Here is a 15,002-nt window from a genome sequence, read left to right as displayed (position 1 = left end):
TTTTGTTCGAGAAATTCTCAGTACCTCACTCCAGTTGCCGACCACCCAGCGGGGATCTCGATCTTGAGTAGGGTGGACCATGTTCTTTGCTGCTGACACAGTGCTTTCAATGTGAGGCCGAGTTGGGAAAGAAGAAGTCGGATGGAAAAAGCGACTGCCGTTGGGTGGCAGCGAAGTGTCCAGTGAGGTCGACGTTGCGGTCTTTGCACTGGGAGCCACAGATGCCCCGAGGGGAGTTTTCTTCTTCTTGTGGCCACTCTTATTCCTTGTCAGCTTGTTTTGACTTTTGGAAGATGATGAAATATTGTGGAGTTTTTCAACATTTACTACTAACCCTCCTGTGACCGTGCTTGGATTGCCAGTCGGGTTTAATTCGTTAGATTCTGAAGACAGCCATTTTTGTCCCACATGGGCTGGTGAATGTGCAAACGTAGCTGAAGTAGTTGTGGTCTCCTCCCCCAGTGGTTTGTTGGATGACCTGAGTAACTCATCGTCATAGACAAGAGGTAATTTGCTGCCATTGATTATCGGGTCATTAGTATCAGCATCATAGAGGAGGTCTTCCTGGAAACCAATAAAATTATAGTCATCATACAAACTGCCCACTGTGGGATGTGTGGCTTGGCTGTTTGGGACACTATTTTCTATGGATTGTGTAGTGGGCTGCACATAATAGTCATCATTACCTGATGACACATTATTAGATGGAAAGACTTGGGGCGCAACAAAGGAAGGCACAGTCACATGCGCAATGGGCAGCTGGTCGCCCTCCAATCCGCGATTAGCGAGGCCGTCAAATTGCTTCCCCGGGAAGCTGCTGTTTTGCTTTTTCAGGGGACCGCCAGAGTTTGCCTCCTTTCCGCCAATAGGGCAGGCTGCCGACGTGCTACAGGCACTCTCGGAGGACGGTCTCGTGTCACGGTCACAGGTGGCGCCAGCATCGTCACCGCACTCCACCGAGCGCGTCCTCTTCCCCCCTCCGCCAACGCACGTCACCGAGCACTGAGACACACAAAAGTGAACAAGGATCGTCGAGCCGGCAGCAAGGTGTCATTGTGCACACAGCACACACACGCAGCACTGTGTTTTGACTGTGTATATATACATTTAACAAAGAAAATCAAATCACAGTTGTTGAGCACAAGCTCAGCAATAATACAGCACTATTGAAGTTGTAATACATAAGGCTTACACTATATTTTTGACAAGAACTTGGTACAAGGCACAAACTAACAATGGGGGGGGGGGGGGGGGGTACACAAATGTTTCAGCCCGATGCCTGAACTCATTGCTCCTGGGTTCTAGGAAGGGGAGACGTTTGGGCTCAATGCCCCGCTCATGTAGGGACTGCAAGCGGGAGCTTAGAGTTTTATATGAGGAAGGGAAGGCAAGGGAAGAGCAACACAGGTAAAGGGAAAAAGGGGTGGGTGGGGGGAGAAGGGGAAGTGCGCTTAACAAATCCACTAAACAAAAAAACTTTCACGCACCAAGTGAGCTTATCGTCAGTATAAATACTTACACTAATCTTGAGGTGAGTAAGATTATAAAAACTGTAGAAGAGACTACAGATGGGAATTCAAAAGTTTGGTAGTTCTATATAAATATTTTTATTTAACACAGTTGCTGAGCACAGGGTCCAACGCTTCAAAATGCCAAGCTCCCATGGGCAAACAGCACTTTAATTGATTCGCGATAAGCGTTCATGTGTTCTGTGAATTGAGCAAGATTACACGAACTTGGGGAAAAGAAACAATGGAAGAGGGATTCCAAAGTCGAGCAATTTGAGAGAAGAAGCAGAAAGATAATTATTTTGACCTGCAGTGTGGTGGTTGAACACACGTCACAGGTGACATGAACGTCAGTCTGGTTGGGAGAGCGAGTTCCTCAATGTGGGTGGAGGAATGTGTTGCTGTGACCATGGCGATAGTAGTGATACGAGGGTGATAAGGATGCGACTGGCCACTGACGAGCGAGTGATCGCAGTGAATCTGTGGGTTCCAGGTCATCAGTCAAACCTGGCTGCTTTACATTGATTCTGTGTACTGCTGGTACTGCAAAGGCCCACTGGTTTCTCGTGTTATTTATTAAGACGGCGTATTGATGTGGAACTCTATTTTGTACTGAATTTGTGGTGGTGGGTGTTCACGGATAATTACATTTGCAGATAAGAGGAGTTTTCATCCTATTGTCTGTGAAAGTAATTCCTCTTAAATGTAAAATTAATTAAGTATAAATGCTGATATAGGATTCATTTGTAACGCAATTCTGCTCTTTGGTGAACATTTTTAACAACAGGAATAGTCGACTCAATTGAATACTACAATCACAATGTTAAACTCAATGCCGATTTTAGAACTATTTAAGTTGGGCTTTATGCATTTAACTGCACAGTTTTTCTCAACTTTGCACGGCAGCGTTCACTGCATTTCAAAAGTTTGAGATGAGGAATTGTCACACAAATTATTGAGCTGTGCCCTCTATTTTAACGTCTGAAAATTACGGCACTTTTCAGCATATCCAGTCGTAAACAGCAATCAGAATTGTTTTTGAAGTATGTTTTTTTTTGGTTCTACTGCCATAACTTAGACAATTCTGTCTCACAATGAAATAAAGTAATATTTGCTCAAATATTTACCACTAATGAGCACTTTTGGATATCTGCAGTTCAAGGGAAAGAATGGAAGATGATGAGAAAGAAGCTTTGCTACAGGCATAATGTAGACCTATTACAGTTAGCCAGCACCCAATGTGCCATGTTAAATGCCCTATGGAACAAAGGTGTGAAACAGCAAATTATCACTGATTTCACAGCAAACTTACATCAACTGCTGTCATAACTTAACATCTTTTGTATGCTTAGTTTATTCAGGCTAGTAATCAGCAACGAAACTGACCCACTTGTAACATTTCCTTTCATTATGAATGTACAAAGGGACAAAGAACCAGGGTGCAATGCTCTCAATAGACCTTGGCAAACCAGCACAACAGTAGTCCTCAGCTATCATCTGTGAAACAATGAGAATGCCAAAACAATGGAAAGAGAGAAAAAGAAAATAGATATATATAGAACTAAGTTGTACTTTGAACCTCATTGTTGCAACTCTCGGTGAAGGGTTAATGACATTTGGATATTTTTTTACCCATATTTTGGCATCTGGAAATAATTGGTGTGACAATGTCTCCTTAACGGGGTTGCTTTCAGGCCGTGCTAAATGGGCTCCTGTGTGCAATTGACGTGTCCATTTTAGCGTTGGGAATCGTGAGAAATCCAATGAAATCTGGGACAAGGCAATATGGTGGTAGGAAACTTTCACGCTGCTAATGGCAGACTTCACGCGACCCACTCTGTTAAGTGAGAAATCACAACAAATGGCATCAACGCGGCGACCGAACATCAACCATTGATTTCCCGGTCTCCAGAGCAACAACACAAGCCACACCAAGGGCCCTCGTCAGAGCCAAACAATGCGAAATTGTAGTTGTTGCTCTGAATTTACGTCAGCCATACATAAGAAGAAGCATGTACAAGATGGCCCCTTGTTGAAAATATGCATTTCATAAGATGTATTAGAGATATTATGATCCCCCACCCCTTTTCCAATTTTAGGCGACAAATTATTGAAATTCATGGTCATGATGTGAATATAGTGGCCTCTAGACACTGCAGCGGTCGTGTTAATGTCGGGTTGCCAACATTCTGGATTGCCATGTGTCCTATGTGACCCGAACAGCTCGGAAAATGGCATCCGTGTTCAGGTGGCAGGAGTTGATTTGTATTGAGATCTGGTGGTATTGTGTTGAACTGTATGACAGTATAGTGGACCGTTCTGATGGACCTAGGTGTGACATGGAGCAAGCTCATGTATATTCATCTCGATGTGATGTAACATGTTATGCATATTCATGCGAGGTGTGCTCATGCATATTAATATACACAGAGCATGTAAGGACAAGCCCCTGGCCATAGCAGGGCGTCACTTCCTAAACTTTTGTGTGAGCTGAGTTTTGTAAGGGGGAGCTCCTAAATTAAAGGAATAAAAATCTGCCATTTACCGGACTGAATCAAAGTGGTTTACGTTGCACAAGACATAACGTTTCCCTAGGCTGCCTGAAAAATACTTTTGGACAGATTATCTGTCATCTTCTCATCTTCTCATCGTCTCATCTTCTCCTCTTCTCCACCAATCATTCTGTTTTCTCGCCTTTTTCCCAATTCCATGAACATCTCGGCCAATCCCATGTCCCGCTTCCCAGAAACTATCCCACTCTACCCCGAAACAGTATTCCCTCGTTGTTCACGAAGAGAAAGTGATGAGATAAATCTACGAGAGAGAATGTGATGCGAAAAAGTGGTAGTATTATGTATTTATTTAAGGTGATTTGTTTCAAAGATAGGTTTTCATAAGCCAACATATTATCCGTGAAATGTGTTATTCACGAGCATCTCCGGAACGTACCTCTCATTAATAACGAGGGGGAGTACGTAATATGAGTATAATAATGCATCATTAAACATCTACCATTGAAGTATATCTATACATTTTGGAAAACAATATGTTACTGTGAATAACTTTGGTGAGAACGTGTAACTTTTGCCTGAATCTTCTTATTACAAACTGTATTATTTATTCATGCAAACCCATTGTGCATATTTCATACTTGTACATACTTTTTGTCATTTCTAGATTTTGGAAATTTTAAACTTAGGCCTTGGTTTGTGAGAGCTTCAATCAATTTGATGACTGAATTAATTTCCTTTAAGTTTAATTTTCATAGTCTACAAAGGCTATTTTATATTCATTTGTCCATATTAATTTCATCATATATACTCTTGTTCACGCAGGAAAGCCTAATTGAATCTCAAGATTCTTGAGGGGAGTCAATCTCCAATTCAGTAATTTGCAGGTAATTTTTCAGCATTTCGATCGTTGGCCAACTCAGAGGAAACCAACCCGAAACAGTGGGATAACATACAAACTTCTCACAGAAAAGACACTTGAGTTAGCAATCGAACCCAGGTGTGTATTGCTGTGAGGCACACGTGTTAGCACTGTGCCACTTTACCATCACATTAGACAAAAATATGTATTTAAAAAACACATTTAAGCTAAAATAACGCGCTGCAAAGAATCAACCACATCATGTGGAGACCATTGCCTTTCCTGCCTCATTTCTCACCGTCATGGAAACTTGGGTTTACAGTATAGGCTTTTATGCTCACTCTCTTGAGAGGCGCTAAATGAGCTGCCTTCCATGCATGCCACTGGCTCCCTCAAAGCTCCTCACTGATTATTTGCACTATGACCCTGCGGATCTCGGCAGTGTTGGCCAAAAACCTGTGTAAATAATGCTCACGTCTTGGCACTCAGTGCTCTTCTATGTAGAACAACTTTCTCGGGCTGTCACGATACTGGCTGCATTCCTGATTGCGGATAATTATTTTTTAACCAGGTTTACAACCTGACACACCCCCAATGTACACAACCTCCACGTGTGTCTGAGTGTGAATATGCATAGATGTGACATATATGTACACGGGTATATGTTCATGCACAAGCGTGTGTACATGCACAGGACTGTATACGTGTGACCCTGTGTATTGTATGCTTACATTGTACACTGTACTTGAACAGCAATGTAACAGTACCAGAGGTGGGACAAAGTCATTGTTATGCAAGTCCAAGTCGAGTCTGAAGTCATCAAATTCATGACTCGAGTCTGACAAACGGAACGCAATGTAACAGTACGTGTCAAGCCGACGATAAACAGGTTTAAGTTTCTGATGTACAACTTTGTTGCATGCATTCCAATGTTTTACAAATCCAATTCTGAACAATGGAACGTTATTGCTTCTGTTTTTTTCCAACATGCTTGCACGTTACTTAGCCATTAAAGTTAATCTCAGCCGAAATCGATAATTATTAATAATGTATAGGTATAGCCACGTGAGCAGGCGTATTGGTCCATTTTTGCCAAATTACAACATTATCTGCACAAATCAACAGGGAAGAGACGCAACAAAGTTACTCCCAATTGCAAAATCACAGCATACGATGTCTATGATACAAACCCCCTGGGAGGCCTGACCCCTACCCTCCCCTGTTGCCTGGGCAGTTTGGCCTGGGGAGCGCAGACAATGTACGCAAGGGAAAGTGTCTGCTCGGCCTCTGAATATACAGAATAAGAAAAAAATGTGAACATAACAAATAACAATTGAGGCTACGTCATTTACAGCATGATGGATATAGAAGTTGGGTTGCCATGATCACCACATGACCCCACTTGGCAAATAAGGGAACTTGTTGTATGTGCAACAAATACATTTCAAAATTATTTGTACCAAATATGTGAGTTGTTGACCCACATGCAACCTTATTTGCTCACCATCGGCAACATTCCACCACATCGGTTATCAACAACAAAAAATACAGCTACTTAGATCTTTGTGGCTGTTCTGTTACAGCTCTGATGTTTTCAGGTTGCACCTTGTATTGTTTGGCATGATGTACAACATTATGCTCCACCTGCTGGGTGCTTCTTCAGAAACATAATTGAGATCTGAGCACGTGGAGCGAAATGGCAAACACCCTGCTGAACAACGTACGCATTTTGGCGTCATCTGTACCAACACCAATGGAGACTAGGCTCTATGAAAAGCTGTCTCGGGTGTGGACCAATCAACTTCAAGGACAGTGCATATCATTATCATTATCAGAGTAGTTTCTTTTTGTTTGCATTTTGACTGCAAACATGATGTCCTTGTATAAAGGTGTCAGTTTTGTACCAGTTGAAAGGGTAAAAACCTATTACTACAACATGTGGAAAAGTCAAAATCACATCACAGAGCTACCAACGCAAATGCTTGAAAGTAAATAAACAGGGTGGCAAGCGAGCAGAGGCTGTGGATGGCTGCTCCCGCAGTGATTGAATGCCATTGCGGGTTCCCGTTCTGACCTCAGTCCAGTTGCCGACCACCCATCGCGAGGGACACGGCACGTGCTGGTTGCAGGGGCTCTGCAGCTTGGGCTTGGGCAGATGTTGGCACTCGGAGTTGGTCAGAGCCTTCTGTGCATCCGGCCCGATGCTGCGCAAGCACAGGACTGTGCGATGCGCCGTACCATTACGTCCACACGTGGCAGAGCACTTCTGCCAGTCTCCTGCCCACCACCTGATGAAATGAGGGAGGAGGAGAGGGCACCAACTCAATTTGCGGTTGTTAAAGCATTGCTATGACTACGAAATCTCCTGGTTTGGCCCGATCAGTCCTGTTTTTGAAAGGCTGCTTCCAATGTCTCATGAAGTATTCGTGATGTTCTGGACTTTTGTCCTGGTTTAACACTCTCTGGACTCATGCTCGACTCATGAAATGGGCAAAGGGCAGGGATAGCTGAGTATTGGGTGTGGATGGCCGAGGATACAGGAGTAGATAGGGCCTATAAGCAGCAGGGGAGGTTAATATCAGAAAGAGAAAGACATTGTCGCAAGAATAGAGGTTATTACTACAGTTGTATGTATGCTGTACACACATCACAGTATGATGAGATTTATTCAATTTTTGCCTAATTTACAACACATGTATGGGTCAAATAAAAAGCAGACTACCGTAACAAATGCAGACATGGTGGTTCAGTGGTTCATTCACTGTACTTTGCATATGGTGACCTGAATTCAATTCCTGGCCATGGCTAACGAAGTGGCGAGTGATACTGGGACACAGTGCTGGACTCGTTTACCAATCCCGTTCACCAATCAACACTCACCAGCGTAGTGCAGAATGGTAAACAAAAACCCTCCCATAACTGACAGTATGGGAGGCCTTCACCCAGCAGTGGACCGACAGGACTATAAATTAGTATTATTTGTTTCGAGGAAGGACATGCGTATATTTTAAACAAGATGTAAGTACAATTTTGGAAGAGCCTCTGGTTTTGATTTATGTTCAACATGAAGTATTGACTACCATAAACAGCATGGATAGGTTAGCTGCCACATTAATAAAGCGATTCATGTTTTCATATATTGCCATGGTTTCTTGTATCTAATAAAAAAGTTACCACTGAAGTCATAGGTGACACCAATGATGATAGCGAGTCCTACATTGAAACGTTTGTATCATTTTAAGTACAGCTTAAGCAACCTATGCACGTTTGAATACAGAGGGTGTATACATATTTTAAACATTATTCTTGACCCAATATGGAAAATCTGCTGCAGCATTGTGCACAGGACACTGTCATCCATCTCCCCCTTTTTAATAATTAAGGAAGGCTCAAGATCCTTAATAACCCACGAGCCGCAATTTTGTCCATATCATTCAATATTTGTTTAATAATTCAATATTTTACAACAAACATACGCATGCAAGGTGTGTCGTGGAATTTTTTCCACCCATCTAAAGGCAGACAAAAGACAAAATAATTGCTCAATTTTATTGAGTGGATGTGTGTAGATTGAGCTCTGGTACATGGCCTTCTGCCAGAATGTGTGATATGTTGTGCCATATTTGACTACTGTCAAATACAGCTGGCAACACGTGTGTGCCTTTCTGTTTAGATAGAAAAATAACAAACTGAACTTCATAACATAATTTTTCTAAATGATGGCAAAACTGTATGGTGATGTTTATTAAAAAAAATACACCATATGTCTTGAGGTGGACATAAGATGGCAATGGTGAATGTCACCCTGTCGTATCTTCAGTTTATTCCTACAAAGCCAAACACTCAGTAATAGGATTGGCCAAATATCTCAATGTAGCAGGACCCTCCTGATTATTAGTGTTTGAGACTCAGTGATGCTTTTCCAGGCAAACAATTGACATACATACAATTTCAGAACTGTTCAATAGTTACAGTATATGCATGCAATCTATAAGTTGGGAGTGGTTTCCGAGGTATGTTATACTCACTTAAATATACAGTATTGTCCTGTAATGTGTGCGGAAGCAAAATATTTAGGTTAAACAGCATAATGGCAAGAATCTGCAAAACTCACAAGGCCCCATTATTAGCCCAATTAATTTTTTGTTACCACGAGTTTCGTGACTGTTTTTCAGGAGGGTCTTGCCAAGATTTCACATTTGCGGCGATGCTTGTTCGTATATTTCTAATTTCGTAATTTTCAACACAATAATTGCATGGAAGGCCAATCCTAAACACACGATTCACTCTCTTGAATTGCATTATTTTTTTGCTTGTCCTGACCTCCACACACTTTGGCAGGCGACAGAGACGTGCTAATAGGGAAGCTTGCTTGTTTAATGCATAAAATATATATTTTAGTTCTTCCACACATATTTTATTCAGCACCATTGAATCAAGCAAGTTAAATTATTGCGCGGTTTTGATCTCCTAGGTGTCGTCAGCAGACGGGTTTGTTGATCCAGAGTATTGAAAGCAGGCCATAATATAATTATACTCTCTGGTTCTTTCGGTAAAGTCACGTAGATAGAAAAAAAAGAACAAAAAAAACACGACGTTTCGGTCAGAACACAAGCGTCCGTCTTCAGGTGAGAAAATTATCTGCTGTTGTGTTGCGCCCGAAACGTCGTGTTTTTTTTGTTATTTTTTCTATCTACGTGACTTTACCTAAAGAACCAGAGAGTATGGATTCCTGCAGTCACGAAAGCTTCAAATCAAGACGTAATATAATTGTTTAAACTAATTATGCTGGTTACATAAAATTTCCAATAATGATGGACAAAATGTCAATTTCATTTCAATGTGGAGATACGACGTGAGGTCTATTTTTGTATTTCGTTTGAAACAGATTTTTTTGATGTGGATATTTGACTTTCACATATCTCTTTCCTCGATTGAAGTTGTGTATAGTTTGTAGCAGTTCTGATTTTATGTGTGCAAATAAATATGTTTAATGCCTTTGGGGTTTTTATTTCTGAACCAAATGTTCTTCATCTCAGGGATAATAGTGGTAGGCAACAGGCTACAAAGCATTTCCCGGCTTCACAATCTTGCACTTTAGAAAGTAATGTTTTAGTAATTTATTATTTATTGTATGCAGATTTTATGGTAAGTTAAGCCTGCGTGTATTTGAACTCTCAGACATGAGCTGCTCAAGCATTGTATGCCTTAACAATTGCATTTCCATTTTTGAATAATTTATACTTGGGTATAAAATAAAATGCAAATTTCTGCACAATGGGACTTTCACAATAAATCTGTGATATTAAGTTCATGTTGTGTGACTTGAATATATTTATTAAAATAAAATTTTGTGATTGTAGGAAGTAGAAACTTATCATTTTGTGTCTACAGTATTTACAAAGTTTTATTTGCTAAAGATTGTCTGTTAATATTCTGATCATTTATTACTGCGACAGAGATAAATACTTATTTGATCTGATTTGTTATTCATACAGATTACTCATTTTATCCTCACGGTAAAACATACATATGGATAACAGGTAAGAGGATAAAGGTGCAGTCCTGACATTACTTACCAATGCTGGCAGACAGATCTCCATTCGAGGGAGTTCTAAAGGGGAATTTTTGCTTATCCTTCCATGCTGGTCAGATGTACACACGCATTACCCCATCACACGCGACCACCTCCGTTGTCCCCTTCTTAGCCATGACGCGTCGTGCCCAAGCCCACTCATGTTCCTTAACAATCACTGTATTTCTAACTTGTGCATGTGTTGCTCTTTTCATCTCTCAGTAGAATTCCAATCATGCACCTTTCAGAATTTTGTTGCACATTCTCTCAGCTTTTTTTTTACATTTTCTTCGTCAACATACATTTTTCTTAGCCACGTTATAGCAGGCAGCACGCACTGATTCATATCTTTCTTCTTCTTGAGACACATTCGTAGGTTGCATTCCATTAAGTTCACTTTTTCCAAAGGATACCCCCCCCCCCAAAAAATTTGGCATGGGGTCTTCTTACCATAGTATTATTATTCAATGTAAGTTTCACACAATCTATTAACACCTACATTCCAACAGATGGTGTACACTGATGAGGTCTCTCAGTTCAGCATTGCTGAGCAGAAATTGCATACATTTTTGAATCAACAAACCTTTACCATCTGTCACCACAGTGCTGAAGTTAATATTCTGGTATTGTTGTATGAATACAGCGCCTGATCTGTCATTAATGTGCAAACCCATGTTGTAATTTCCTAACGGAATTTATACTTAACAGATCTAGCAATTCATCATTGGGGTAATTGCACCTGTTTTCACTCGCAAGTCAGTATTGAAATCAGCCAAGAATGCAGCTGTGGTGAAATTTATTACAGCAGGAAGCAATCTTAAAATAATCCCTTTGGAAGATTACGTGCAATATTTTTACTTTACGATTTTTGTCATTTCCCCCTAGTTGTATACCAATTGTGCTGTTGGTATCATGTAATGAGACAAAGATTTTATTCAGATATTTTTCAGAGCAATGCGATTCTTCGTGAGAGAATGGGACACAGATGCAGGAATCACAGAGCTACCTGTGAGATTCCTTCAAGTGACCTCTGGCCCACAATATAAAAGGCAGCACATTCCCACTAGGCGCTGCACGTTCAAACAGTCATAATCGCTCAGGAGTTTCTGCTCCTCCCACAAAACTCACTTTTTTTCTTTAGCTCACCCCACGACCCCTTAATCTCCCCTTAATAACCACTATCGTTCCGGCTCCCTCTTCATCACCTCTCTACATGGCCACCACTCATTCTCCATCCATTAAATTGATTCATCATCTTTGCTCTCATCAATTTTGCTTTTACCTAATTCACGTATCACAGATTTGTCCATTACTTCCTCTCATATATTGTATTCACCTCATCTCCACCATTACATTCATTTTGTACCATTCTTAATTCTATGTAAAGCGCCTTGGTTAAGATACTATATAAATTACGTTCAGATAAGATGAGATAAATGTTCTTCACATAACGGTCAAATCGATATGAATTCTCACAGCTGAATTTAGCCAAATTAAACACTCACAAAAACTGTGATGTGTTGAATTTTGTTGTTGATGTAGTTATTGGTGATCAGGCTGACACCGTCAACTTACTGCACTTGAAACCCGGTTTAATCACAGGTAGCTGCCTGGATTTAAACTCAGGATCTCAGCGGTACTGGCTCAGTGGTCTGACCTCTTGAGCCATTCAGCCACTTCATTATATTTAATCCAAACCCATCACTCACTAGCTTGCACTGATTGCCAGCCACTGGGTATAACATAATATATTCTATGCAAATATGCAGACAATTCAAATGCGAAAACATTGCTTTTGTACGAATGTCTATTTTGTGTCGTACATATATAGACCGTTGTACACTGTAAATGATAATAATTACATAGGCATGCAACAATATGCAGCGCTGTGGTGGCAAGGGTTGAGGGAACCACACAAATGTACGGCAACTTCCGTCCTGTTGCCATAGAGATGCCATACCGTCGCTCGCCAGCAGAAGGCGGTACGGCGATGAGCAGACTGAAATCATCTGTCCCATCTGTATGGGATATCGTGTTGCCTTTTCTGCGTGAGTTTTCTCCAGGTGCTCCAGTATTATCCCACAGGTAAAAACACTCAGTAATTTCCTAAATATATCTTAAATCAATATGCCCATTCGTGCTTTGCAGATTGTGCAGCGTTGTTGCGATGGAGTTTGTGCGAATGAGGCAAAGTAAAAAATAAAAGTTTATGTGAAAGATTGTGTTTTATTCGATGAATTGATGCATGTTTACGCGCCTAGTTGTATTTTATATTTCAAAATAAGTTTGCTAGACCCTTTTTTTTTTCCAGAACATATTCCCACCGGAAAAGTAATTTTCCACCAGCAACCCCTACGAATGATGTTTTAAAATCAATACTAATTATATTTCACTATTGCAACATAGTTCTCATGTATTAAAAAAGCCCATGTGTTATTGATTACCTGCATATTATGAATTAGGTTGTTGGGGGGCGCCTATGGCGCCACCGCACAAGCACAGTCTGCAGCGTCCCCGAACAACCACAGCCTGCGACACCCCCCAACAACCACAGCCTGCGGCACCCCCGAACAACCACAGCCTGCGGCACCCCCCAACAACCACAGCCTGCGGCACCCCCCAACAACCACAGCCTGCGGCACCCCCCAACAACCACAACCTGCGGCACCCCCCAACAACCACAGCCTGCGGCACCCCCCAACAACCACAGCCTGCGGCACCCCCCAACAACCACAGCCTGCGGCACCCCCCAACAACCACAACCTGCGGCACCCCCCAACAACCACAGCCTGCGGCACCCCCCAACAACCACAACCTGCGGCACCCCCCAACAACCACAACCTGCGGCACCCCCCAACAACCACAGCCTGCGGCACCCCCGAACAACCACAGCATACGGCACCCCCCAACAACCACAGCCTGCGGCACCCCCCAACCACAGCCTGCGGCACCCCCCAACAACCACAGCCTGCGGCACCCCCCAACAACCACAGCATACGGCGGACCCCAACAGACTGGTCAAGTAAATCCTTACGATCCACTCGCACAGCGTGCGGTGGGCCTTCATCCAGAAGTGGATTTAAGCACCAAAAAACCTCGAGTACTAATGTAATGGACAGAGCACGGCTCTCCCTCAGGGCAGCAGTGGACAGAACACGGCTCTCTCTCAGGGCAGCAGTGGAGAGCACGCGGGTCCCTCAGGGCAGACGTGGACAGAGCACGGCTCTCCCTCAGGGCAACAGTGGACGGAGCACGGCTCTCCCTCAGGGCAGCAGCAGAGCGAGCACGGCTCTGCCTCAGGGCAGCAGTGCAGAGAGCGTGGCTCTCTCTCAAGCCAGCAGTGGCGAGCACGGGGGTCCCTCAGGGCAGCAGTGGACGGAGCACGGCTCTGCCTCACTCTGACTCACCCGTGTCCTCTGAGGTGCATGCGATAGTTTGTGAGTGAGTGTGAGTGAGCTGTGTGTATGAGTGAGCTGTGTGGTGTATGAGTGAGCCATGTGCGAGTGGATCGACCGTCAGCTTTCCATGGCTGCGTCTCCGGCGCTGTGGCCGTCATGTTGCTGCTTCTCAGGCCTCCGATATGTAGGGCGCACCACAACAGCAAGTGGCCAGCTCGCGGTCACGTGATGCACGTCAACCAATCCGGGGGTGTTAATCACAGTCACAGAAGGACAGATCTGGGCTATTATATATGTGTACAAGCATTGAGGCGGTGCTCAACTGCTCTATCCAGTCAAAGGTTGAAATGTTCTCATTCTTATGGCGGGGGCAAGTCCATCCAACGGACAACTGCTGACTACGCCACACAAAGTGGAACTTATTTTCAACAAGGATTTGAACTGGCCACCTTCTGATTGCGAGCTGCGCACACTACTCAGCCATCTATTACACCTTCAACACGATCAGGAGTGTTGTTTGTTGCTGCCCACTTTGGCATGCTGGGCCTTTGGGCCTGTGCTTAGCAACTGTAAGTCATAAAAAAGCTAGCTAGCTATATAAATAGCCGCTTGCCATACAGGAGGGGTGGTAGGGGGCGTGCACGAAGGAATGCTCACCGGGAGGGGCACTCCTGCTCGTTGCACGCACGTTGGCGATCGTCCGGTCGTGTTGTGGAATTGCAGAATTTCTCCTCCACGATGCCAGCCGTCCTCTCTAGGCAGCTCACTGTCTGCCGCTGCACACCTGGTGGGACACACACGCACGCGCACACTGGCCTGGTCAACGAACGACATGTAGCGGTTATGCTGTCTTCAATGATGTAATCATATCAGTCACATTCAGTGTCATCATCATCATCCATAACATTCATCTACATGTAAGTTAGTGCAGGTCACTGTCCGCGATTTGTCACTGTCAGCCAGTTCTGCATTAGACTCAAGACATAAATGTTCTGTAAAGCTTACGAGGTATACACCTAGCTTGTACCTTCATGATATTTTTGTGTTATAAGAATGTAGTGAATGACAAATATACTTATTATCCCCACCACCATCTTTTTCAATCACTACTCGTCATCTCCATCACATTCACCACGCGTGATCTCCATC

The 15,002-nt window shown here is 43.0% G+C and overlaps 1 protein-coding gene across 2 annotated transcripts in view; it reads right to left on the bottom strand.

Annotated features, from left to right (window-relative positions):
* LOC133343771 (A disintegrin and metalloproteinase with thrombospondin motifs 7-like) overlaps positions 1-15,002 on the bottom strand; it is an 80,939-nt gene that overhangs the window by 25,648 nt on the left and 40,289 nt on the right. For both annotated transcript variants that reach the window (XM_061553589.1, XM_061553590.1), the window contains 3 exons: positions 14,511-14,637; positions 6,955-7,168; positions 25-1,002 (listed from right to left, as the gene is read on the bottom strand). In XM_061553589.1, the coding sequence (XP_061409573.1) occupies positions 25-1,002; positions 6,955-7,168; positions 14,511-14,637 (1,319 nt within the window). The remainder of the gene's footprint in view (positions 1-24; positions 1,003-6,954; positions 7,169-14,510; positions 14,638-15,002) is intronic.

The sequence above is a fragment of the Lethenteron reissneri genome, chromosome 18 (genome assembly GCF_015708825.2).
Source record: "Lethenteron reissneri isolate LAM-NWPU_2019-01 chromosome 18, ASM1570882v1, whole genome shotgun sequence".
NCBI lineage: Eukaryota > Metazoa > Chordata > Hyperoartia > Petromyzontiformes > Petromyzontidae > Lethenteron > Lethenteron reissneri.
Note: the sequence above shows the minus strand (reverse complement) of the source record. Positions and strands in the feature narration are given on the sequence as shown.